We start from the raw sequence: 24087 nt of genomic DNA, 5'->3' as shown, positions 1-24087 counted from the left end.
GGGAAGGGGCGAGGGAGACGGGGCGCGGGCGAGGGGGAGACGCGGTGGAGATGCGGGTGGGGGACCGGGCGGGGGCGGAGTGGGAGGGGGGCGGGAGACGGGGGGAGGCGAGAGCGAGGTGAGGCGGGGGGACTGACGAAGATCCGCATGGGGGTACGAACACTTCAGCGGCTTCTAATTAAAGGCCCGCTCGGAGCCCTCGGGGACCCGCCTGACGTCGGCGGGCGCGGGGATAAGAAGCGCCCCGAGGTCTGAGGCGGGAGTCGGAGCCGGCGCATCCCACGTCGGCCGCGGGTCCAGCGCTCGGAGCGGCCGAGTCCCCGCGTCCCGTGCGCTCCGCCCGCCGGGCATGGAGTAGTGGCGCAGCTCGGGGCGCGGGGACAGACGTGCGCACAGACGGCGGCGACTCCGGCGGCTCCAGGTAACCGGCCCGGCCACGACGCGCAGGTGGCTCCCGGGTGGCGCGTGGCAGGTGCGGGCGGGCGCCACGGCCGGGAGGCGGAGGGGCTTCCAGCACGTGGCGCGGCCCGGGCCAGCGCTAGGGTCCGCACCCGGCCTCCGCCGTGGGCTTCGGGGACTCGGCGCTCGCCGGCGACCACCGCACAAAGGCGACGCTGGAAACTTGAGCGCGGCCGCCGGGCCCGGCGCGCGGCGCCGCGTTTTTGGAGAGAGGTGGGCGCGGAGGCGCGGCCCCTCCGAGGTTCGCCTGCGGCCGGGGAGCTGCCTGGCACCCCCGGCTTCCGAAGGGGAAAGAAAGTTGCGCCCGCGCCAGGCGCAGCGCGCTCGGCGAACGCGGCCTTTCGGGCGAAAGTTAGGAGGGGCCGGGCGGGCGGGCGGGTTCCGGGGGCTCCTTTCGGCACCAGCGGCGGTCGCTCCCCGTGGGCGGGACCTCGGGCGTGATCGTCGAGGAGACCGCGGCCCCTTCACCTGCCGGCTTGCTCCTCCGGGTCCGCGGAGGTGAGGGACCGGGTCCAGCGCCAGCGGCTCCTCCCGCCTCCCCTCCCCCGCCCCGCGCTCCGTCCCCCTCCCCCGCTGACTTTCTCTCCGGCCCCCCGCGCCCCTTGTCTCGCAGCGAGCCCAGCTCCCGGCGCGTGTCGGAGACTCCCAGCCCCGCGGCCCCGAGCGCACGATGCGCGGACCCGGGCGCCCCCTCCTCCTGGGGCTGCTGCTGGTGCTGGGGGCGGCGGGGCGCGGCCGAGGGGGCGCGGAGCCCCGGGAGCCGGCGGACGGACAGGCGCTGCTGCGGCTGGTAGTGGAGCTTGTCCAGGAGCTGCGGAAGCACCACTCGGCGGAGCACAAGGGCCTGCAGCTCCTTGGGCGGGACTGCGCCCTGGGCCGCGCGGAGGCGGCGGGGCTGGGGCCTTCGCCGGAGCAGCGAGTGGGTGAGTGGGGCCGAGCGCGCCCGAGGGCCGGGGCTGCTGGGAAATAGAATTGTCTTTGAGAAACACGTTTCAAAAGGACACATCAATTTTGACCACTGAACAGCAGCATTCCTTTTTTTTTTTTTAAGAAAAAGAAAATAGCAATAGGTCCGCTCGTGAGGCCTGGCGGAGAAGCGCCCGGTCTCCTCCTGGCGCGCGTGAGCTGCGGCGCTAGTCGGTGGTTTCCGCACGAAACTGTCACCCGTCACTTTGGAAATGGAAGCATTTCCAGCAAAGCTTTCTCAACTGAGAAGGAAGCATCCAGGCTCCTTCATGGCCCTGCCCAGAGTAGTGGCCCACGGGGAATTTCCCAGGAAAGCATGAAAGCGTCTAATGCTTTTGTGACACAATCAGGTCAAACATGATAAGGTCAGTTTTATCCCGGCTGCGTCAAGTTAGGAGTGAATGAAGACTCTCACTAGGGGGTCAGATGTGGATGCGAATGCCCCTCTTCAGAGGGCCTGACTTCACACACAGTCGGGGCTCAGCCAGGAGCCCTGAACAGGGGAGTGAAGATGGAGAGGGCCGTAAACACGCAAAAACAAAGCTGAACTCAAGAAGAACGCCCTTGCAGGGTTCTCCCCACCCACCGTGTGCAGAGAACCCTGGTGGCAGAAGTTTGCTTGGCACAGTCTTTCCGTGGGATTCTTACCCTACAAACCAGCTTCATGCATATTCCCACCAATTTACACCTCACTGAAACGTCGTCTTTTAATCCTTATTCTAAATATTTATCTAGAAAAAGTAATGTTCTATAACCCATTTTTTTGTTTGAAGGGTCAGGTTTTCTCTAAAAACTTGGAAGTTTTGTGGGATTTGATTCCCAAGGTCCTTAAAACTAAAGTGCCTAAAAGTGACTTATTCACTGGAAGTTAAATGTTTAAAAGAAAAAAAAAAGTTTTCTTACCTCTGTAACTTCGTGGTCTCTGTCTGCATCCCACGGGGTAGAGAGCAGACATAACCCTTGAGCTTCAGGAGTAGTTACCGTTATTTCAAGGAAAGTAAATGTCCCTGATATTGAGTCTTCTTCACTGTCGTGTGTTGCAATCCAGGGCCCCAATCTTTTTTATTTTGTGCAAAGCAACTTGGCTAATATGGAGCTCCAGTTTTCTTCAACATTCACTTAAGATCACATTTTTTAAAAATGCTTCCTTCAGGTAATATAATACTTTCTTTTCCCTGAAACAGAAATTGTTCCTCGAGATCTGAGGATGAAGGACAAGTTTCTAAAACACCTTACAGGTAAGTTTTCTCCTCGTTCCTCACCTCTCCCAGAGCTCCTTTTCACCTGTGTGTCTTCATGATCTGTTTCTTCTTCCGTGTTCCAGGCCCTCTTTATTTTAGTCCAAAGTGCAGCAAACACTTCCATAGACTTTATCACAACACCAGAGACTGCACCATTCCTGCATGTAAGTAACAGCATTGGATTTTTATAAAATGCAAGAGCAGTGCAGGCAGCGGTTCCCCTCTCTTTCCATTTCCTCATATAGGTCCCTGCCTTCTTAGCTCAAATTTGCCTATTCCTTCCTCACTATGGAGTTAGGGGCCAAGATCGCCAGACCATTGCAGAAGATAACTAACTTCTGCATCAGCTAACGCCAAACTGGAAATTATTTACAGTCACTGGAATAATAGGCTCTTGGGATGGGCTGAACTCCGATTCTCCTCCTGTTGTTAATTCTCCTCCAATGCCCATGTTTGTGTGTACTCTACTATGGCAGTCAAACAGATGTTAAGAATGAGTTGCTAAACTGACTCCAAGAATAAGATTGACCTGGATCATCTCCACTGCTCCGACCAGAGACTTTTTCTTCCCATCAGTAATTATAACCTCATCACCCAAGAATTTCATTGTGATTTCAAAACTGTTTTTCTGGCTGGCTCCATCACTCCTTCAGAAATGCAGAGCTGCCCTTATCAACATAGCTCTCAGCAGTAGCTTTCTCTCCTGTTTCTTTTCAGTCTTCCTAACCTGCTTCTGGCTATTTATTCATAACAAAACATTTTATTTCTCCAAAAGTAGCTCCTTGTTCTCTTCACTGAAGCCTTATTAGCTACAGTGATAGGGCCCTAACCCATTTTTTTAAATTCGGACCCCAACTTTCATTTCATTTAAGGCTCACAGGAGAAAAGTCATGCAGAAACACTAGGCATCCTGCTAACTGCTGTCATCAGGGCTCTCCAGCCAGACCAGGCAGCAGACCGGATTTGCTGTCCTGCCTTCCCTCTCCAAAAACAAACAAAAAGCCAATGTTCACAAAGTATAAGTGCTTTTCTTTGTTTAGGCAGCAAAATTACTTCAAATAATAATAACCATCATTTATAGGGCTTCTTCTGTGTGCCGGGTGCATGCCAATGAACCTTAGCCCACTGAAGTAGCATCACCAGCACGTTTTGGACAAGGCTGAGGCACATGCACGTTTAGCATTCACACCACCAGCACAAAGATGCATGGAACGCAGCCTCGGCCCCTCTGACCATACCTGTAGCAACACCATCCTCACGCCAAGGCCAGCAGCACACACTTCCTGAAGAGTTTTTATATTCTCGGTGCTGGGCCCCACCCTTCCATGTGGACCTGGCACACTAGTACTCTCCTGTTTTCTTCTTTTGGAATGTAATCACCTGTTTGGGAATCATTAATGTGGCTCCTGGGGCCAGAAAATCTTGTCATTTGTATTGTTTTGATGTGCATATATTTTATATTACCTATTTCCTTACAGTAATAGGATCATAGATTCCAAATTTGGAAGTGACCTCTGAGTCATTCAATCTCATCTTTTCATTTATGGATGAAGAATTGCTTTTGTGCTGTCAGATATCAGCAAAGCTAAAGCACAGATCTCATGGTTGACTCTGCAGGCCTTTTTCCAAGGCATCATGCTGTGCCTGCATTGGATACCTCCTTTTGCTCACAGCAGCTCGGCTTTGTCCTACTAAACTCCTGATCACAGCTCACCCTGGGCCATGCAGAGGGAGAAGGCTGAGAGATCTGTGCCTTGAGATGGGTGGCCACTTTGTTGCTTTCTGCCTCTTCTTAGCCCATAAAGAACTGCAGAGCTGAAGTTGGACCACTTTTTTACTGCGTTAGGCTGTATAAAAGAAAATCCTTGGGATCCTGGAATATCAGACCTGAAGGAACTTTAGTGCCTTCTCAAAGTGTGGTCCCATGGGGAGCTTGTTGGGAATGCAGAACTAAGTCCCATCTAGACTTGTTGAACAAAATCTGCATTCAGTAAGATCCCCAGATGATTGGTCTGCACATGAAGGTTTGCAAGACATTGCTGAAAACACCTGGGTTGGGCTGGGTTGAGCAGGATGTGGTCAGCTGGGACCCTGGACATGGCCCAAGTGGAAGTCTTTACAATTCATTGATTAGATCAGCCATTGAAATCACAGACTCCACTGCATCCATGATGTGGAATCAGTTTAGGAAAACTACATTCTAAAAAGCATGGTGCTGCTTATGAAAGAGAAAGCCAGGCGTTCAGATGACCCAGTGCCACTGTTTGGCACCTTTGAAAAACATTTTCTGTTTGAAAAATCCCTAACAATATGTGCCATAAATATTTAGAAGGCATATTTTTGGAAGTAGAGCTGGCTACTTAACTAACATATTGTACACATTTATCATTGTCAATCTGCCCATTCAATTCAGATTTTCAGTTGGGGATAAATTCTTCCACTTTTAAGTAGGATTTTGTTATTCAGAAATAAACTGTAATAATTTACAAACGATTGCAGCTTTCCATAGATCTTCACCCTGAGGACATATTTTCCCTTATGGCCATGCCCATTACACCTTCTCAATTTCCATAGGCAGCACGGTCAGAATAGTGGAATGGGAGACTGTGTACGATACCAAGGAGTATCAGCCAGCGCTTAGAAACAGGCACATTGCTTCTGCTTGCCTTCCACTCCAGGCCTCTGCTCTGCTGCCTGACTTTTGACCCACTTTCTTTAGAATTTACAGGTAGAAGGCTTTGTCCTATGGTCAACTCAAGTTGGGATTCAGCCTGCACATGACCTCAAAGTAGCACAAGGGTACGGAAGGATTGTCACGTAGGAAGCGAAATGAAGTTATTTCTGAGAGAAGCAATGGGCAGCCAGCTCAGCCATGCAGTCTTTGTGTCTGTCCCTCTTCCCTCCGCAGCCCCACTTACATCATCCAACTTCTGCCATTGAAGCTTAAGCCCTTGAAGCACCATAAATTATTAAGTCAACAACTTAGAATGCATGCCTGCAGATTAGACTCCGTATTGCTTCCAGGGAATTCAGATATTTAAAGAAATAAATGGCTTTAGTAGCTGATATACTTGCAAAAAAAATGCGATTTGTTTTTTAAGGAACTGACAAGGGTCTGATATATTTTCACCATAGACTATAAAAGATGCGCCAGGCTTCTTACCCGGCTGGCTGTCAGTCCAGTGTGCATGGAGGATAAGGTAAGCTTGGACAGACGCGCACTGGAGCACATACCAAAGATGGGAATCCCGCTTGGGACATGAAAAATTCATGGGAGTTTGGGAACACTGGTTCTTTGGCTGAGGTAGCCATATTCTAAGTAGAGATGGCACAACACTCTTATCTCAGTGCTGAAAGCCGCCCTACTGGCCTGTCTACAGTGCCCAGGCAGCTGTTGTTAACTGCTCACTGCATGGCACATGGGCACTAAGTGGGTCCTGCTCTGAAACACAGCAAGTCAGCCAGTTTCAGTATGTGACTGAGTGCATAAGCCAGGAGCAGACTAAAATTGTCCCTGTTTACTTCGAGGCATTCATTCATTCACTAACACAAGTGAGTAGATGACCAACATTGTCCATGTAAATTCAAATTATCACATCTGGTAAATGTTTGAGTTGTAGTCATAAGCTCATAAAGAACAGCTATCCTCTTTAAATGTTTCTATCAATGTTTTTTTTCATAGCCTCTAATAGTAAAAATGTAAGTGCATACCACGTTTATGAACTAAACTTTGCACCTTGACCCCTTGAGGGTTGATATGCAACATGTAATACCAACCATCAGCGGATGTTTTGAAGGGTAAGGTTTTATTTTCCTGACACAAATGCCACAGAATTCAGTCACTTTAGACAGCAGAATGCAACTGTAATTTCACCAATTTTATACTTACTACGTGTCTTGTATGTCTGGGCACTGCCAGATGCTGGCTACACCAGCACAAGAAAGACAGGCTTCCTGCCCATTGATAGCTGTCTGGAGCACATTCATGAAAAGGGAATATTTTTCTAGTGGTTACTCTAGTTTGTCTCATGTAAAATGGATGAGGGTAGGGTAGTGCTCTTTCCTATATAGATGTGCTCTCTATGGAGAGGCAGTGCTTATGAACATTTAGGTAGCAGCAGCAGAAGGGTTGGGTGCATGACCCCAACACCGGCAGGAGGCATGGCGGGTCCTGCCCTTGCATCCTCCACTCCATCTTTCCCAGTAGAAGAAACTGCTGCTAATAAGAGGAATGGCACTGGGGGAGGGAGGCCAGCGGGTAATGGCGGGTTGAGACTGCGTTTTGCACAGTTTCACTGCACTTTTTCTTTGGAGATAGTGAAGGTATCAATGCCAGTCAAAGCTGGTAAGTGCTGTGTAGTAATGTCTCCCCACATCCCTGCTCTTTCTCTGGAGCTGCTCATCCACTGCCTGTGTGTCACACGGACTTTCTTCTGTTTAAATCAGTGAACAGATGTACATTCCTGTCACCCAAGGTGATATGCCAGGGGAGATGAGAATTTTTTTTTTTTTTAGGCATTTCTTTATAATTAAACACATTGTTCCCAGAGATGGGCCAGAGACATCCTTGGAAATTTTCCACTTACTTACAAGTGAGAAAAGCCAATTCCCCACTGTCTCAGCCACTGGAAGAGCTACTCCGTCCACATGCCCATTAGCCGACCCCTGCCTCCCCTCTGCTGGCTGCTGCTGGAGGCAGGTGCAGTTACACCGAAGGACGTGGTCATGTCAGTGGGACTCAGGCTCCTGTATGGGTCTCTGTGTGGGCACGTCATGCTTTGCAAACACCACAGTGATGGCCTGCAGACAAGCTGTGGCAGAATCCCCTTGATGGTCCCCAGCACCCTTCACATCACTCTCCCCATCACCGGACAACCACATCAGAGCCTGACTGACGATGAGATGCAGGTAAAGGTAACAAGACAAGGCCCAGGCTCGCAAGCTTCTGTTCCCAAAAGGCCACCTGCTTGACAGCCACAGGTGTCACAGCTGTAACTGGGTTCATTTTGGCCAAGAGATAGGTAAAGTTTAAAATATTGATACCCTGTTAACTATAATTTCATAACTTCTATTTTTTAAAGATAATTTCTTCAAATTCCAAAAGTTTTAAAACAGCAGCAGCAAATTGTTACTGTGGCTGGTCACCACAGTGTAGATACAGTCCGGGGTTTCTCTGTGCTTTGCAGACCTCAGTGAGACACCAGAGGGCAGGGCAGGCGTCCCAGGGTGCCCACACTCGTGTTGACGGTGTGGCATCAGGAAGGCCCTGCAGTCCCGGTTCTGCTGGTTAACAACCTGCCACATGCACTTCTGTCCTGACACACAAGGACGGCAGGGCAAGACTGTAAACCATGACCTTGTGTTTGTAAAGAAAGGCCCAGAGCCTGAGAAAAGCAGGCCGTTAGCAGGAAGGGCTCTGCCCTCCTCATCTCAGAGCAAATCCATTTGCCGTGTTCTGAAGCTCATTCATAGACCTCTTCAGGCCAAAGAGAACAATGTCCCTACCGACCCTCCCTAACAGTCACAGATACACTTCATTGTCCGGACTTACAGGTCAGTTAATCAGAAGACTGAGCTCTAGAACATTGTCAAAGAAATGGAGTTTTGAGTAGCTAGTACCTAGTGTACTCTCCCAAATGCAGCCTAATCTTAGTAACCTTGAAGTTTATCATTCTTTTAAAAATAAATACAATACCAATGGTTTAGATATTCCAACAAAGAATGCTAGAAACAAATGTCTAATCTTGATTATTAGCTTTACCAACCCTGTGAACACTGAGGTTGCAGAACTTCCAGGTAAATCCCTGTGGCCTGGACTACTGAGGATTCTGATAGCACATGTAAGACTAAGCATTCTTCTTCAAGCTTTAATAAGCATCCACATGTATCTGTGATGATTTTCATTGCTTTAGCATCGCAGCCATGTAATAACTGCAGAAAGAAGGCATTTTTAAAAATACAATAGACTACACTTTTTGGAACACAGAGAAATACAGATGCACTCATTTATAAACATGTTGTGTCCCCTAACTGAAGTGACAGGTCTTCTGGAATTCACAGTAAGAAGTGTGGATAGTCATATCAAACGCAATGTATTTGTTTTCAGCAGTGAGCAGACTGTACAGGAGCAGCACACCAGGAGCCATGAGAAGTGCCTTGGAAACCAACAGGGAAACAGAACTATCTTTATACACATCCCCTCATGGACAAGAGATTTATTTTTGCAGACAGACTCTTCCATAAGTCCTTTGAGTTTTGTATGTTGTTGACAGTTTGCAGATATATATTCGATAAATCAGTGTACTTGACAGTGATATCTGTCACTCTTATTTTAAAAAAAACACAAAAGGAATGCTCCACATTTGATGTGTAGTGCTATAAAACACAGAGAATATTTCGTTTTCTTGATTAGCAAAAAAATATTTCTTTAGAAACGTAAGCAGAATCTTAAAGTATATTTTCATATAACATAATTTGATATTCTGCATTACTTTCACTGCTAAATTCTCAGAGTATTATTTGGAACGGCATGAAAAATTAAAATTTCGGTCATGTTTTAGAGACAGTGGAGTGTAAATCTGTGGCTAATTCTGTTGGTCCTTTGTATAATAAATGTAAAATAGTATTCCAGCTATTGTGCAATATGTAAATACTGTAAATAAACACAAGTAATAAATGAAGTGTTTGTTATAATGAATAGTCTTTCAAAGTGACTCTCTACCTCTTTAACAGGTTCACTGTTGGGAATCCGTGACTTCTGATTTACTGAGAGATCATGACACTGGCAAAAGGTCACAGAATATAAAAGCCATAAACAAATGAAAACTTGAAGCCTAAGAATTTCTCGAAGGGATAATTAGCATTTTTTAAAGTAGAGGCTACTATATATTGGTGACATAATTTCCTAAGATAGTCCCTGATTTGCTGGGAAATATTCCAAATAAGGTTGTATCCATTATTTCCCAAGCGATTCTGTAATCATGAAAATGCTAAACTAGGAGGAACCTTAAGACTTCTAGGCAGTCTCAGAATTTTACACATAGACGTATTTTAAACAAATCTAATCGGATCCAATTTAAAAAGCTGAATTCAGCAAAGCAATGAGTTTCTCCATTCATATGAGCCCTTGTTGGCAGATGGTATCATCTGGGTGTAGTCGTTAAGGACAGAATAGTCAAGAGTCCTAGGATTTGTTTGAGGATCTGTATTTATAGAGATAAACATTAAAGAAAAACTATAGGATTTTATTTCCAAACATAAAGGAATAGAAGAGTAAGAAATTTTGACTTTGAGATTAAAAGCAATTACTGAATGAAGCAGGGTGTAACTTTTGAAGTGCTCTTATTTAATCCTGTTTTCTAATTACAGCTCATTACTTGACCTTTTCTTCCCAATTTTTTATGTTTTAAGGATATCATGTTCAAATATCCAATCTATTAATATTTAATCCCCTCAGTTTTCTGTATGTCTGAGTAATTCCAACAAGAGCAAGACTCACTGGGTTTGCCAACTTTCTTCCTATGAAGACAGCCTGGCACTTCCACGTGGTACAGTGGGGAAACTACTCACTTTCATCTGGCAACAGCTCATCCTCCAGGCACTAGTGAGTCAAGGATCAAATGTGTCTCCTCCCCCTGGCACTGCCTGGGACCCTCATGATACTGAGGTCAGGAGTGCAGATGTCCTGGCCAGGCAGCTGTGCGTCACTGCACAGGAGGGCGCAGCATAGAGGCAACATGTCCAGAGGATGGTATTAGGCAAGGACATTTCCAGCTATAGAACCTCAAACTTCCTTCAGAAACTAGACATGATGATATGGGGCAGCAATGTGCTTATTTTCATCATTTTACTTCCTCATCCTGAAGATAAAATATGCACACCTAACATCACAGACCATGTAAAAAGGACAATACAATGTTTTCAAATGCTTCCTTACTTGTCAATAAAAAAACAGGCAGACACCAGATTTATATCTCTAGTTGTATTTTTATAACTCCCCAGTTTATTTTGAAAATCATGATTTTGACATTATCTCAAAATACACAGAAATTACCTTATATCTGCCTATACATTTATTAAATGCTGATGAAGAATACTTATTCAATATTTAAGCATGCCAAATAATAACACTTTTCTCAACTTTTAAAATTATTTTTAAAAATAAGCCAATTTAGATTGGACATTTGGGTTACATGTGCATATAAAAACAGTCGTATTCCTCAACTGACCATAGACTAGCATACAAGTGTCCTTTCTGGATGTAATTAAGTTTCAGAGGCAAAGTGGATGGGAGCCAATGAGCTGACCTCCTCGTGAAGTAAACTCAACAAAAATCATGAAGTATTGAAGGTGGCAACGACTGATTCCATAAATGTTTCTCTCTTCCCTATCTTTTCAATATACAAGTGTGCACTATGGGCGTGTATAAATTAAAACACTTCTAATCTAGACTGTGAGCTCCTATGGAGAGGGCTACTGTCAATCTATAAAAGGCCCTGGGGAAGAGAGAGGTAGGACTGGGGAGCAGAGGGCACCTGCCCTCCATCAGGCCATCCACACAAACCTACTGAAGAGGTAGACTCGATTATCTAAGTCTCAACGGGCTTCGATGTTGACCTGGGCCTTCAAGTGAGGTTTCCCTTCATTATGTTGCTTGTTCTACTATTTTTGTAATTGGGGCAAAGTGAGATGTTCAACTAGTCTAAGAATGCTTAATATACCCCATAAACTGTCTGAATCAAAGATTTTTATTGATTCTTCTGCCAAACACAACCGATTTCCATCTACAATTACTTTTTAAGAGTCAACTGAACAAAGAGCTGGGGCTTTGGGCTCTGGAACGTGATTACACACTGACTGAGAAATGCAGGACCTCAGGGTGGGGTCTAGTCAGGCTGGCCGCAGCAGGGCACGAACCTGCCTCAGTGGGCCTTCTCCAAGAACGCTCTGCAGCACCTGACACACTGCTGGTACACCGTCTCAAAGTCAGAGTCATTCCCCTAAATGGACAGGAAAAAGAGAAAAATGGCAAAACCTGCATAACAAAAACATCCTTAACACAATCTAATCTGTTATTTAGTATGGCAGGATACAGACGTGTTGGGTCTTCATATTAGCCCTAAAACGTGAACTGTACTTACATAATAGGGATCTTCAATAATAAGTTGTTTTTGTGGGTCATAGCTCCCAAGTAGTTCAATTTTAGCTTTGCAGGTTTTAACTTGATTACTTTTTCTATTCAAATCTCTGTAAAATTGAAATATGAACTTAGTTTTCTGATCTATGGTTTCAAGTTAAACAGGGACATCTGCTAGGGTCTTATGAAACATCCATATCAAAATCAAGACAGAATGACCTCATTTGAAATGAAACGGAACACTCAGCAGGCCCATGTGGCCCCTTCTGCAGCTGTATGCCACTGCTCTCTCTCTAAACAAGAGAGTTTGTAACAGCACCTTATTCTGATTCTGTTACACAAAATATACAATAATTATATTTTCTCCCACAAAATACATTTTGAGACAATCAAGTTTCAGAGATAAAACAAAGGTGATAGAAAGGAACCCAAAACACCATCTGAACCAGTCCCAAAACAGAGGGCTACCAATTCCATCCTCAGGTGTCTTGACACAGCACTTCCCGCAACACGACTCATTCCTTAATTACTCTTCCATCTTTTATTCCTCAAGCCTCTGCCCAAGCTGAAAACTCAGCTTCACTCTAGACTTCCACCCTTAGCTTTCACATTGCTACAAAAGAAAAAGGCAAACTTAACTAAGCGCCTCCATTTATTTAACAAATTTCGACTGAGCACCTGCGACAGATGAATTGATGAGTCAGGCATGTGCTTTATGTGGGAACGGAAAGCCAAGAGCTCCCGTGCACGAGGTTCTGCAGGTCAGGAGTAGGTGCAGGGACGAGAACTGTGCGCAGGCCTAAGTCTAATGCACAATCTGGCCTAGTGACAGGGTAGCAGAACACCTCTATCAAGAAATGAATTTAAGCTGACCCACGAGGGGCAAATAGGAGCCGAATGACCCAAGAAGCAAGGAGGAGCTTCCAGGCAGAGGAACAGCACGTGCAAACGTGAGGCTGCAGGAACTCCGTTTGCCCCACACACAAAGAAACACAGTGCTCAGTGCCAGTCAAAGCAAATGGGGTCTCCTAAAAAGGTGTTTTTACAATGCCCATAAGCTATGGTGTCAGCAAAAACAGAACAGAATAAGGACTGAAAAATAAAAATTAAAAAATGCATACATTTTAATGAAGGTCCTAATAAAAAATAATTGCAACTAGTGCATCCCTATCTGTTGATTTGTACAAAAGTAATTAAAAGCACAAATAGTTTATCTTCATCAAAAACATGAAATATTTATGAATAAGTAGTGATGCAAATCAGAATCCTGGAGTGACATTACATTATGATTTGCTCCTGACGACGCCCTGAACAGGGGACTGGGGCAGGTCAGGGGGGTGGTGACTGAGGCAGGGGTGCATACGGCAGGGCCCTTCCTCACTGAGCCTAGGCTTAAATCCAACGACATCCACCACACGCTAGCTGTGTGAACTCGGGGACATAACCTAACATTACCGTTTCTCATTTCCTTCTTTCACAAGATGGGGTAATAATAGGAACCTATGGTTGCAGAGCTTTGGCCTCAGAATCAATAAAACACTGCCCTGTCCAGGAATCATTACAGCAAAAATATCAAAATCATTCTCATGCAGAACAATGTGCCTGATACAAAACTATCACAGCCAAGCTAGTTTTCCAATTAAATCACGCTACTAATAACCGGGCTTTCCCTTTTCTAAGGTGTATTTCCTTGTAAATACCTAAGAGACAATTCTAGATTACTAAGTTTTTTGCTGTTCTAAATAAAATAATTCTACATATGGTGACCATCACCGACTATTAAAACCTTTAAAACAGAAAAAGTAAATCTGGACAACAAATTACTTTGGCCCATTGCTGAATTGAGAGTTGAACAGAAATATTCTTCAAAAATAGGATTACCTCAGATTGCTTTCATCCATACATAGTATATAATCAAATGTGGCAAAATCTTCTTTGGTAATCTAAAATTGAATAAGAAGTCAAAATACAGTGTTTATACCATTCAAGCCTAGAGGATGCAAAGCAATACTAAAAGAAAAAAAACTGCAATATTTGAGCCTGTTGCTCACTAATTAACAATTAAATAATTTTTAGGGTACTTTTAAGTTAAAATAGAGTTAACCTATTTCTCAAAATTGCACTGCAAAGAAATTTTGTATTATAAAGTTCCCTACAATAATCATAAAATAGTATAATGTGTAGACACAATGTTTATACAGCAGCTTCGATTCCTTAGTAAGTGTATAATACAGTCAACATACTATAATGTCACATATTTAATCCCCTTCATTATTCTACTCTATTTTTCCTTCCACAAGCACTGAACATCCTGGGCCCCAGTGACAAACACCAAGCTAAGCAGACAGAGCCATGTCCCATGGAGCTGCCCTTCCACACGGGGGCAGGCAACACACAGGAGGCACAGATGCCCTGGAGATACAGAGAGGAGATACATACAGCTTTGGGGCAGGGAGGAGGAGAAGTATTAAGTTGGGTGGTCAGAGGTGGTCACTAAGAAAGAAACACAAGAGTAATAACCGACAATCCTCCTTTATTTTGATCGAATAGCCATAATTTAAACCTCACACAGAAGAGAATGCCACTCAGTATTTCTACTGATTGTAACCTGAAAGCTTATCATTGTTTTCTGATATAATCTATAAATACACCTACTTAAAATACAAATGAAAAGATTATTTTATGAATTTCGACTACTATAAATAATGGCAGAATAAGAAACACAAACATACATACTGCGGAACAAAGGTGGAAAGTGCAACTTTCCTAATATACTTGTTCTTCTAAAAAATGAGAAACTTTGGCTTTTAGTATGCACCTCCAGTAACTAGAAAAGACTGTATTTCGTCAACAATCCCATGACATTGACTTATTTCAAAATCGAGAATAAGTACAATACTGAAATTTTTTTCTCCTTTTTGTTTTTAGAGAAAACGTCTCACTCTGTCACCAATGCTGGGGTACAGTGGTGTGACCACAGCTCACTGCAGCCTCAACTTCGTGAGTTCAAGCCTTCCTCCTACCTCAGCCTCCCAAACAGCTGGGACTACAGGCATATGTCATAGCACCCAGCTAATTTTTTAAATTTTTTTGTAGAGATGGGTCTCACTATGTTGCCCAGGCTGGTCTTGACCTCCTAGGCTCAAGCAATGTTGACCTCCCCAAGTGTTATTAGGATTATAAGTATGAGCCACCATGCCTGAACAGTATTATATTATTTCTCCAAATTAGTTATGTGAGAAATGCCCTAGGATTTAATACTAAACTTGTTTTAAATTCTGGACTAATTGTAAATTTTTCATAAAAAAAGACTTAGTAACTGTTACATAATTTTTAGATGTTACAGTAATTGAGAAAGAAACAGCTATAACTTATGTAACAAATGCACAGTAAAGGATTTCCACTTGCAGCTATAAACGAAACAGCTTGTGGCAAATCACCCCTACTACTAAAAACAACTAGAAACCCCATATAAAAAACCAGTGCTCCAGTGACAATCAGGCTTTGTGGGCCACGAGGCCGCTCTAGCTCTGCTGCACTGGCACAAAAGCAGCCAAACACTACAGGTGAATGAAGAAGTCTGGCTGTGTTCCAGTAAACACTGTTCATAAAAAAGGTGCAGGCCCCAATCTGCAGACTCCTGCCACTTGCCACTTGTCTTCCCGCTAAAACTGGAAAGTGACGAGACCTCAGAACAGGGATCTCAAACGGTTCAGTAGCAGAACTCTGTAACTCTGTAAAATTATTTAAATCCTATGTTATGGTTTGGATGTGTCCCCCAAAGTTCCTTTGTTGGCAACTTCATCCCCAATGCGACAATAGTGAGAGGTAGGATCTTTATTAATGCCACTATTTTGGGAGTGGGCTCCTGACACTGATGGGTCCTCTCTCTCTCTCCTCTGCTTCCCTCTTCCTGTTTTTCTAGTTCTCGCTCTCACTCACTCTGGGGCCCTCTCTTGACTCCTCTACCTTCTACCACAGGATGATGCAGCAAGAAGGACCTCACAGCCCCATGAGACCCTTGACTTTGGACTTCTCCAAATAAATATATTTTCAACAATGGCCAGTAGAAACTGGCAAGATATGCAAATCCTGAAGAGATTAGGATGGATAAATTGTATAAAAATGTTTAATCACCTGACCAACGAAGGTTCCATTTCTGAAATGGTCAGTCCCAGAGTACTTCATTTAAATAAAGAACTCTTAGAAAAATCAACTTTAGCTTCTAATTTATAATATAAAGACAAGATTACCTTCAATTGAAATTGCAGAATTTGATTGTGACTTTATTAGACTCCAAACTTAAGTGTGGCACAATAGACTATAATTATGTGCCCATAATGTTGTTGGTATTACCCTATATTACTAAGGCACTTTACAGTTGAAAAAATGTTTTCGTATATATTATATAACTTCATTCTAGCAATAAACTTGCAATATTGGCAGGATAATTCCTATGGCCTAAATGTTTAATAAAAATTATGCAGGAAGGAACAGAAGACAGAGCACCGCTCAGCCCCAGCTCGCAGTCAGGCTCTCTCATTATAAATTACCTAGCCTTTATGTGCATTTTAATAAGTAAATTCCAAAGTCATGCAAGTCTTTCAACACCGTGCAACCAGAAGTGAAACAAAATGGACACACTGTAGCTGGTTAAGCTCACCCTAAATAAACACATTCATTAATATACAAGTCTGGTTAATCCTTCCACTACTTCTCAAGTTACTGGACTCTACATATTAGAAATTGAACAAGAGCTTGTCTACCTGTCTTGCTTTATGGGCTGTGTGAATGCCATGATTTCTTAGGCAGCTCACAGCTCTTGGGTCTGGGGACCGGCCCACGTTCCAGTCAGAAACAGCACCGCTGTCAATAACCCACTGAAACACAAAACACACATCTTCAAGTCCAAGGACGGTACCTGCCGGGCAATGTGGCTCATGGGAATGCCGTGCCTCTTCATGCAGCTCTGCCCTCGGTAGTCAGGGGGGTTCCCTATCTCATACCCGGAAGTCGCTGCGCTGTCTACCCTCCACTGCAGGGGAAGAAACATGGAATTTTTTTTTTTTTGGCAATTTCCTGCCCAGAGGAGTTCAGGTTGGCCTCTTTAAGATAATGAATGGTACTTACATTCTCTGAGATGTTTTGATCGGTTACAAGTTTCCTGAAAACTGCTTCTGCAATGGGTGATCGACAAATGTTACCTTTAAAAAAAAGGGGGGGGGCAGGGAAACAGAGGGTTAGGTTGGATGGAAGGGCACATGTCAGCTCCCCCTCTTCACACACCTGACACGCGGGGGCTGTGCTATCCCTCAGGAAAAACAAAGGCCAACACTATCCTTTGACGCCTTTGTCCGACCAGTGAGGGTAGACCCTGCTGGAGAACAGCCCGTCAGGCTCAAGTTCAGTGATTTGACACCAACCAACCAAGTACTCCAAGTATAGATGACAAAGATATCAGAAAAACAATTTCAACCAAAATTATTGTTTAAAGAGTTGCTACTAATGATCCAGGAGTGAATCACGAAAATGAAGTGGGTTGCAACCAGCTTATTTTAAAATGAAATACAACAGAATAAAAATAAAATACTGTGGTCTGTCCCTCAGTAGACTCAGGGAGCTGGTTCAGGACACCCTCCCACCCCTACCCAGTATACCAAAACATGCATACTCAGGTCCTATAGTTGGCCCCTGCGAATGTGGAGCCCAAGTACAGGAAAAGTCGGCCCTCCGTATAGATGGGTTTCTCATTCATAGAACACGGTATTTTCCATCTGTGCTTGGTTAAAAAAAATTCCTCGAATAAATCCTTCAAAGTTCAAACCCCTGTGGCTGAAGGGTCAACTGTATGTATTTTCAAGTATGTCACACATAAGGATGACTACTGTTTCACAAAACAATACACAAACACACAAACATGCATTTAAGCATAAACAGCAATTCAACACCTACATTTACTGAGCGATCACACGCAAAGCCTTGAGCCCAGGGTTACAGATCCAGGCATCAGCAGCCCAAGGTCAGGGACACCACTCTCCACACCACGACGTCGACACCAGGGCCACCCTTACTTCAGACCAGCAAGTGAGAAATCCAGGTTCCCCAGGGCTCCCTCAGGTTTGATAATTCCCTAGAATTACTCCCCAAACTCAGGAAAGCAGAACACTTACCATTATAATTTCATTATAATAACAGTAACAAAAACAAACAAAAAAACCAGCCAAAGCAAGTGACCCATAGGGCACATTCTAGGAGGTTCCCTAACAGGTAGCTCCACTGTCCTCTGGGACACCTTACTCTCCTGTCATCAACATGAGACAATATTCAAAGAGCACTGCCAACCCAGGAAGCTCCTCAGAGCCATAGTGCTCTGAGGTTTTATTGGGGTTTTCAGAGGGAGACACAATGGGTTGAATCACAGGCCATTCAGCTGAACTCTATCTCCACTTTATTTATTATATTTATTATAATAAAAGTGGGAAAATGAATGCTGATAAGCAATACACTACAGTGGCACAGAAAAAGAACGATGGTACAAAGCAAAAACAAGATATAAGAAAATTTCTTACCAGAAAAAAGAAAGATTAGAGATGATATTAAAAGGATGATCAGGATCTTAATGGACAGAGGAAGGGAAAGGCATTTAACTCAGAGGGATTGTGGCACTAAGCAGGTGAGGCTGCGATGCTTCAGGTACAGACAGCCAGTGTCTGGAAACTGACGGGCTGGTTTACAGGAGCCCTAAAACACTGGGCCAACATTTGGACTTTGTGTAGCCACTATGAGGAGAAATAGTCCTATGGAAAAGGGTAATATGACTTATTCAACAAACGTATTTTGTATGCCCACTCTATGTGCTAAGCACTGTGTCCTAACCTGAAGACAGAAAGTTGTTTAAAACACAGACCCTTCCTACAAGTTACCAAAATTACCGGCACAGCTAAGGAAACGCTAGAAGAGCACATGACTGAATTGAAGAGGCCTTGTACGAGGCTCGTATGAAGGAGCAAATACAAGACAGCGTCAGAGTGGAAAGGTGTGGCAGCTTTCCTCACCCATCATAAAGGTCATGGAAGATACTCCTGTAACAAAAGACAGGTTAACAAGAGCCTTCAGAAACGAAGACCCAAAGACCCGGGGAAACGGTTTTCATGCTTAGCTGACCAATGCACAGCTGTGTAGAAATGGCACTGGACAAAAGGGAATGATCCAATGGTAGCAGACTGAGGGACCCAGCAGGGCCACAGCATTTCCTCCCCCAGGAATGAGGCAGGGCCCCTCTGGAATGCTGTCTTCAAGAGAAGGCAAAAGGGAGAGAGTGACCTTTCTAGGTTTGATGGCTTGCTTTGCGGGAGAGGAGTTCTAGTTTCTATGATCTGCATTGGGGAAGATAAATGATGGTTTCTACGACCTTGCTTCTGGGGCTGCTCTGAGGCCTTCCAGTCTCCTTAATGCCAAAGCACCATAGTGAGTCCAGACATTAGGAGCTGAATTTAGGAAACAGATAGGAAAAAGAGGAACTGTGAGAATAGGCAGCACTAAATAAGAGTTTACTCTTTATCACTATTAGAGTCTTCTGTTTATGATAAACAAGTACAATAAAGATCTTCTAGTGTTGTAAAACACAGCTAATTACCTAGTTCAGAAAACCAACTCACTGCCTTACTACAGCCTTCAGTTTCTACATTGTAAGACCTAAGCATATTATGTACTTTTTTCCCAGAGACTGTGGTTTCCACAGCAGTAAAAAATCTTACCTACAAACCATAAAGGGAAAGACAACAAATTAGCCTTGAATGCCCTCTATATGCTAATCTGTGTTGTGAAGTTTTTCCTTTCAACATTCTAAATTTTGATTAGTTTTTTAAACAGGTATTGTCATCAGCACTATTTTAATTATTGAAAGGCTTCCCATGGATGTGTAACTCTTTTACTTGTCACCATATACCCTGGGAATATTTTTAACAGCAAACATTGTATTCCAAATTAAGACAATTATTATTTTGGAACTGCAGAACAACAGATGCCTAATATCTCAGCATCTAAAAATATAACAAAGACTAGCCCCACACATTTACAAATAATTATCTTTAACTGTAAAATAACAGCTTACTTTCCCCACAACAATACGAAAACTTGCATTATTAACTGTCCTAAAGGCTAGCAGTAGCTTGCCCTGTTGATTTCGACAGTTGATGCCACCAAATTGTGTTATGAAAAAATGGAGCACCCCGGTCATCAATGAAACACCATATGTACTTCAGGTTTCACCTATCAAACAAGTGCTAAAAACAGAACATTCCATCTTCAAATGCCTTTAAAAAAATATTTCAATCTGTAAAGTCTCAAGTTTGTCTTTTCCAAATTAGGCAGACTACTTTATACCCTTCTTCAGCATCTTCAATTCAAGGATGGAAACTCATAAAAGGCAACAGATAGGCTCTGGGAGGGTGGGGCTGTGTCTGCTATACCTGGTAAGAGACCCAGCACCCAGTATGGGTGTAGCCCAGAAGTAAAGTGACTCCACCAGCATGTGCTATCTCCACCAAACATGCTGGCTGGGTCATGGCTCCTGCATCATCTTCACTAGTAAGTCTCTATCTTACAAAAACATAAAGCACCCTTCATAATTGTGCTGTAGTAAGGAGCTCAACTGTTTTCCATCATTAGCTTGACCAGTGAAAAACCTCTGATGCTTTTCTACACTTCAATCTCAATAGGGTCCAAATAAATGCTTTGAATGAACAAAATTTTTTACATTTCAAAAGCATACAACTCTTACTGTCCTCTATACAGCTACCAAGTAAAATGCCATTTACTGCTCAAATTCCCTCAGAATGCAACCATTAAGGGCATGCTCCACCTCCAGTTTAATCTCAAAACAACAGCTGAAACTCTTCTTTTTAAACTTAAATTTGATCATTTTCCACCTCTGCTCAAGACCCTCCAATGTTTATTCAGAGTAAGCCCAAGTCTTCACATGGCCTCCCAAGAGCTGGACCTAAAACAGGGGTCTGAAAATTGGCTCATGGTCCACTGCCTTTAGCCCACAGAGGTAAGAATAATTTTTACATTGCTTAGTAGTTGGAAAAAATCCAAAAGTAGAGTATCTTGTGACATGTGAAAATTATACAGAGTTCCATCCAATTCTGATGTCCACAAATGAAGATCCACTAGAACACTGCCAGGTTCATCATATGGATGGCTACTTTGTGCTACACCCTTTCTGTATGTCATGTGAAGCAAATCTAAAATAATTATAATCTGGTTCTTTTAAACAAAGAGTTTGCAGACTCCTGCCCTAAAGGACCAGTGTATATAAGGAATTAACTTCTCCCTATACATCTACAATGGAAGCACTGAGAAAACAGGCGCTCAAATTGTCTGCTAAATTTTCAGGTATAGATGAGGAATCCTGACTGAGAAAAGGTATCTGGCCACTAGGCCCAGCCACTGAAGCTTCCCTGCGGTTCATGACCATGGCCAGTATTCTCCCTTCAAAACTTTTACCTGCTTTCCTCTGGATTCAGGATGCTTCTCCAAAATATCCTAGGCTTGCTTCCTCACCTCCTTCAAGTCTTTACTCAAAGGTCATCTATCAGGTGGGGCCTTCCCTGACCATCCCACTCAAAACTGCACTCCACTCCCATTCCCCTTTTCTGCTCCATTTTTCTTAATCTTCACAACAACCGATTGAGCACGTCAATTAATACTTGCTGGTGACTGAGAGAATGTGAGCTCCGTAGAGGCTGGGATTTTTGTCTGTTGTGTTCACCACTCCATATATCCCTACCAATTAGAGGAGTGCATGCCACATAGTAGATGCTCAACAACAACAACAACAACAAATTACTGAATTGTATTGAAATACGGTAGTCCTCCCTTTTCCAAGGTTTTGCTTTCCATGGTTACCCCGTGGTCAGCTTCAGTTGGAAAATATTAAATGAAGAATTCCACAAATAATTCCTAAGTTTTAAATTGTGCACTGTTCTGAGTAGCAGGATAAATTCTCATGCCATCCCATTCCGTCCTGCCCCAGAAGTGAATCATGCCTTTGTCCAGCATATCCATGCTGTCTATCCACCTATTGCCCTCTGGCTTATCAGATCCATTGTGATGCTATCACAGTGCCTGAGTTCAAGTCACCCTTAGTTTACTAATAATAGCCCCAAGTCATAAGAGTAGTGAAGCTAGCAATTCAGATATGGCAAAGAGAAGCCATAAGCACTACCTTTAAGTAAAAAGGTGAAAGTTTTTGACTTCTTATAGAAAGAAAAAAAAATCTTATACTGAGGTTACTAAGATCTACAGTACGAACAAATCTTCTATCCATGAAAATGTAAACAAGGAAAAAGAAATTCCTGATAGTCTGCTGTCTCGCCTCAAACTGCAAAAGTTGCGACCGCAGTTTTAAGTGCTTAGTTAAGGTGGCAACAGCATTACATTTGTGGGTGGAAGAAATGAGCAGACACATGTTCCAATTGACAGCAATTGGGTTTGGTACTACCCACGGTTTCAGGATCCACTGGAAAGTCTTGGAATGTATCCCCTACAGCTAAAGTGGGACTACTGTATATGCAAGGATACACTTCCCCATTAACAGCAACCATGATACATTATACCAGCATAATCGACAATACCAACCAAAACTATATAAGGGAATGGGATATTATTTAGTAACCATCCTTAACCAAACTACTGTTTAATAAGCTTGTTGATTTCATCATTCAGCCTTCAATGAGTCTTAAAAATCAAATGATGCCCACTACCAATGTGACACAAGGTAAGCCTTCTAATTCTTCTTCCACAGAAATTAACTTCTACAAAACCCAGTCGGCGTTTATCATATATTGTCCTAAAGCTGGAAACAAAATGAAAAATAAGCCACAGTTATTGCCCTCAACAAAACTAAACTTAGCTGGGATTTCAACAGACTATCAAATAATTATAGTAAAATTTGTGTAATAAAAGATGTAGATAAGGAATCACAAGAAGCAACTCATGATCTGGGAAAGCAAAGGAAGAAATATTTGGGTTTGACTTTATAAAATAAAAAGGCTTTCCAGGCAAAATGCATAATGGGCACCCAGCAATGAAGGCTCAGTAAGCATGTGAAGTGCCACCGAACAACGAAAGGTTCTGGAAGGCAGTGTCCCGAGGGTGTGGGCAGGAAAAGGTACAGGAGATAAAGTGAGGAGTCTGTAAAAATAAACAGAAACTTTACTCTGCAGGAAATGCAAACTCACACAAGGTTTTAAGTAACCAGACTACTGACAATTTAGGCCTTCCTCTCAGGGTGGAGGCACCGAGGAATATAACCTTGTAGTGCTACACCAAAGGAAGATCCCTGAAGACCAAACGGAAAGTAAATTATGTTTGAAGTAAGATAAGCTAAGTGTTGAAATTCTAGGAGTGAAAATAATTTAAGCTGGAAAGTTCCTGAAAAGCCATTAATAAAATACACTTTCATTTTTCATGGGCCAAAGTTATATAAGGACCACCTGGTCTCCTTTGCTTGGCTTTTACAATCAAAAAACCCGAAACCTTAAAACTTCACCTCCCTTTCACTCAGATCAATATCTAAGCATGGGCTAAGGAAACTAGCAAACAAAACAATGTTGTCATAGGACTCAGGAGGCCCCTAAGAGACCACATCAGTCCGACAACCTCCAGGCCTACCTGGGCCCACTGGGGGAGAACGAGAGGGATTCTAGCAGGCGCAAAGAAGAACCTTGGCTTGTAGGGGCTGTGGCTGCAGATGCCAAGAGCCCCGGGCGAGGGGACCCAGGTTTAGAGGGCAGGCTGGGCGGATGCACGGGGCGGATGGGGAACAGGGGCGCTGCGGGACACTCTTAGAACACTCTAGGCCTCCCAGTCCCTGGCCTCCTCCCCCTCATTGTTCCTAGCCCGGCGGCACAACCTACAGCGCACAAGCCCGATCCAACTCTCGAGGGGACGTCAGAACATGAGTAAGTCGGCACCCTCTTACCCAGACACACGAACAGCACAGATTTGGTAGCCTGTTCCGCCATCTTCCCGCGCGCAGAGGCGCCGAGAGACCGTGACGTTCCGCCCGCCGACCCGGCGCAGGCGCGCTGCCAGCCTCTCGCCCCGTGCGCCTGCGCAGTCCCGCACCAACGCTACCAGGGCAGCGCGTGGGAGAGCCACGCCTGCGCAATCGACTCCAGTGCGCCTGCGGAGGCGGTCCTGTGACGGTCTTAGGGCGGGCGGGCGGGCGGGCGGGGAGGGTCCGCGGGTCACCTGCAGGGACGGGGCCGCCATTCA

At 44.2% G+C, this 24087-nt stretch overlaps 2 protein-coding genes across 3 annotated transcripts; one reads left to right on the top strand and one right to left on the bottom strand.

Annotated features, from left to right (window-relative positions):
* The first annotated feature begins 387 nt into the window (after positions 1–387).
* Positions 388–9346, top strand: ALKAL2 (ALK and LTK ligand 2). 2 transcript variants are annotated; one of them, XM_030800636.1, is made up of 6 exons: positions 388–421; positions 1073–1382; positions 2610–2663; positions 2750–2830; positions 5802–5866; positions 8773–9346. In XM_030800636.1, exons 2-6 carry the CDS (start codon positions 1130–1132, stop codon positions 8776–8778), a joined length of 459 nt encoding a protein of 152 aa, XP_030656496.1. In that variant the 5' UTR covers positions 388–421; positions 1073–1129; the 3' UTR covers positions 8779–9346. The 2 variants fall into 2 exon arrangements, with proteins under 2 accessions (XP_030656496.1, XP_003278852.1); XM_003278804.3 differs by lacking the exon at positions 388–421 and adding an exon at positions 792–957.
* Positions 9347–10632: 1286 nt separating this feature from the next.
* ACP1 (acid phosphatase 1) lies at positions 10633–24084 on the bottom strand. Its single transcript, XM_003278801.4, has 7 exons — positions 24064–24084; positions 23792–23942; positions 16933–17006; positions 16724–16837; positions 13684–13745; positions 11807–11912; positions 10633–11665 (listed from the first exon to the last, which is right to left on the bottom strand). The coding sequence occupies exons 1-7, from the start codon at positions 24082–24084 to the stop codon at positions 11588–11590; spliced, it is 606 nt and encodes a 201-aa protein (XP_003278849.2). The 3' UTR covers positions 10633–11587.
* Positions 24085–24087: the final 3 nt, after the last annotated feature.

The sequence above is a fragment of the Nomascus leucogenys genome, chromosome 19 (genome assembly GCF_006542625.1).
Source record: "Nomascus leucogenys isolate Asia chromosome 19, Asia_NLE_v1, whole genome shotgun sequence".
Lineage (NCBI taxonomy): Eukaryota > Metazoa > Chordata > Mammalia > Primates > Hylobatidae > Nomascus > Nomascus leucogenys.
This window is presented reverse-complemented; position numbering and strand designations above follow the sequence as displayed.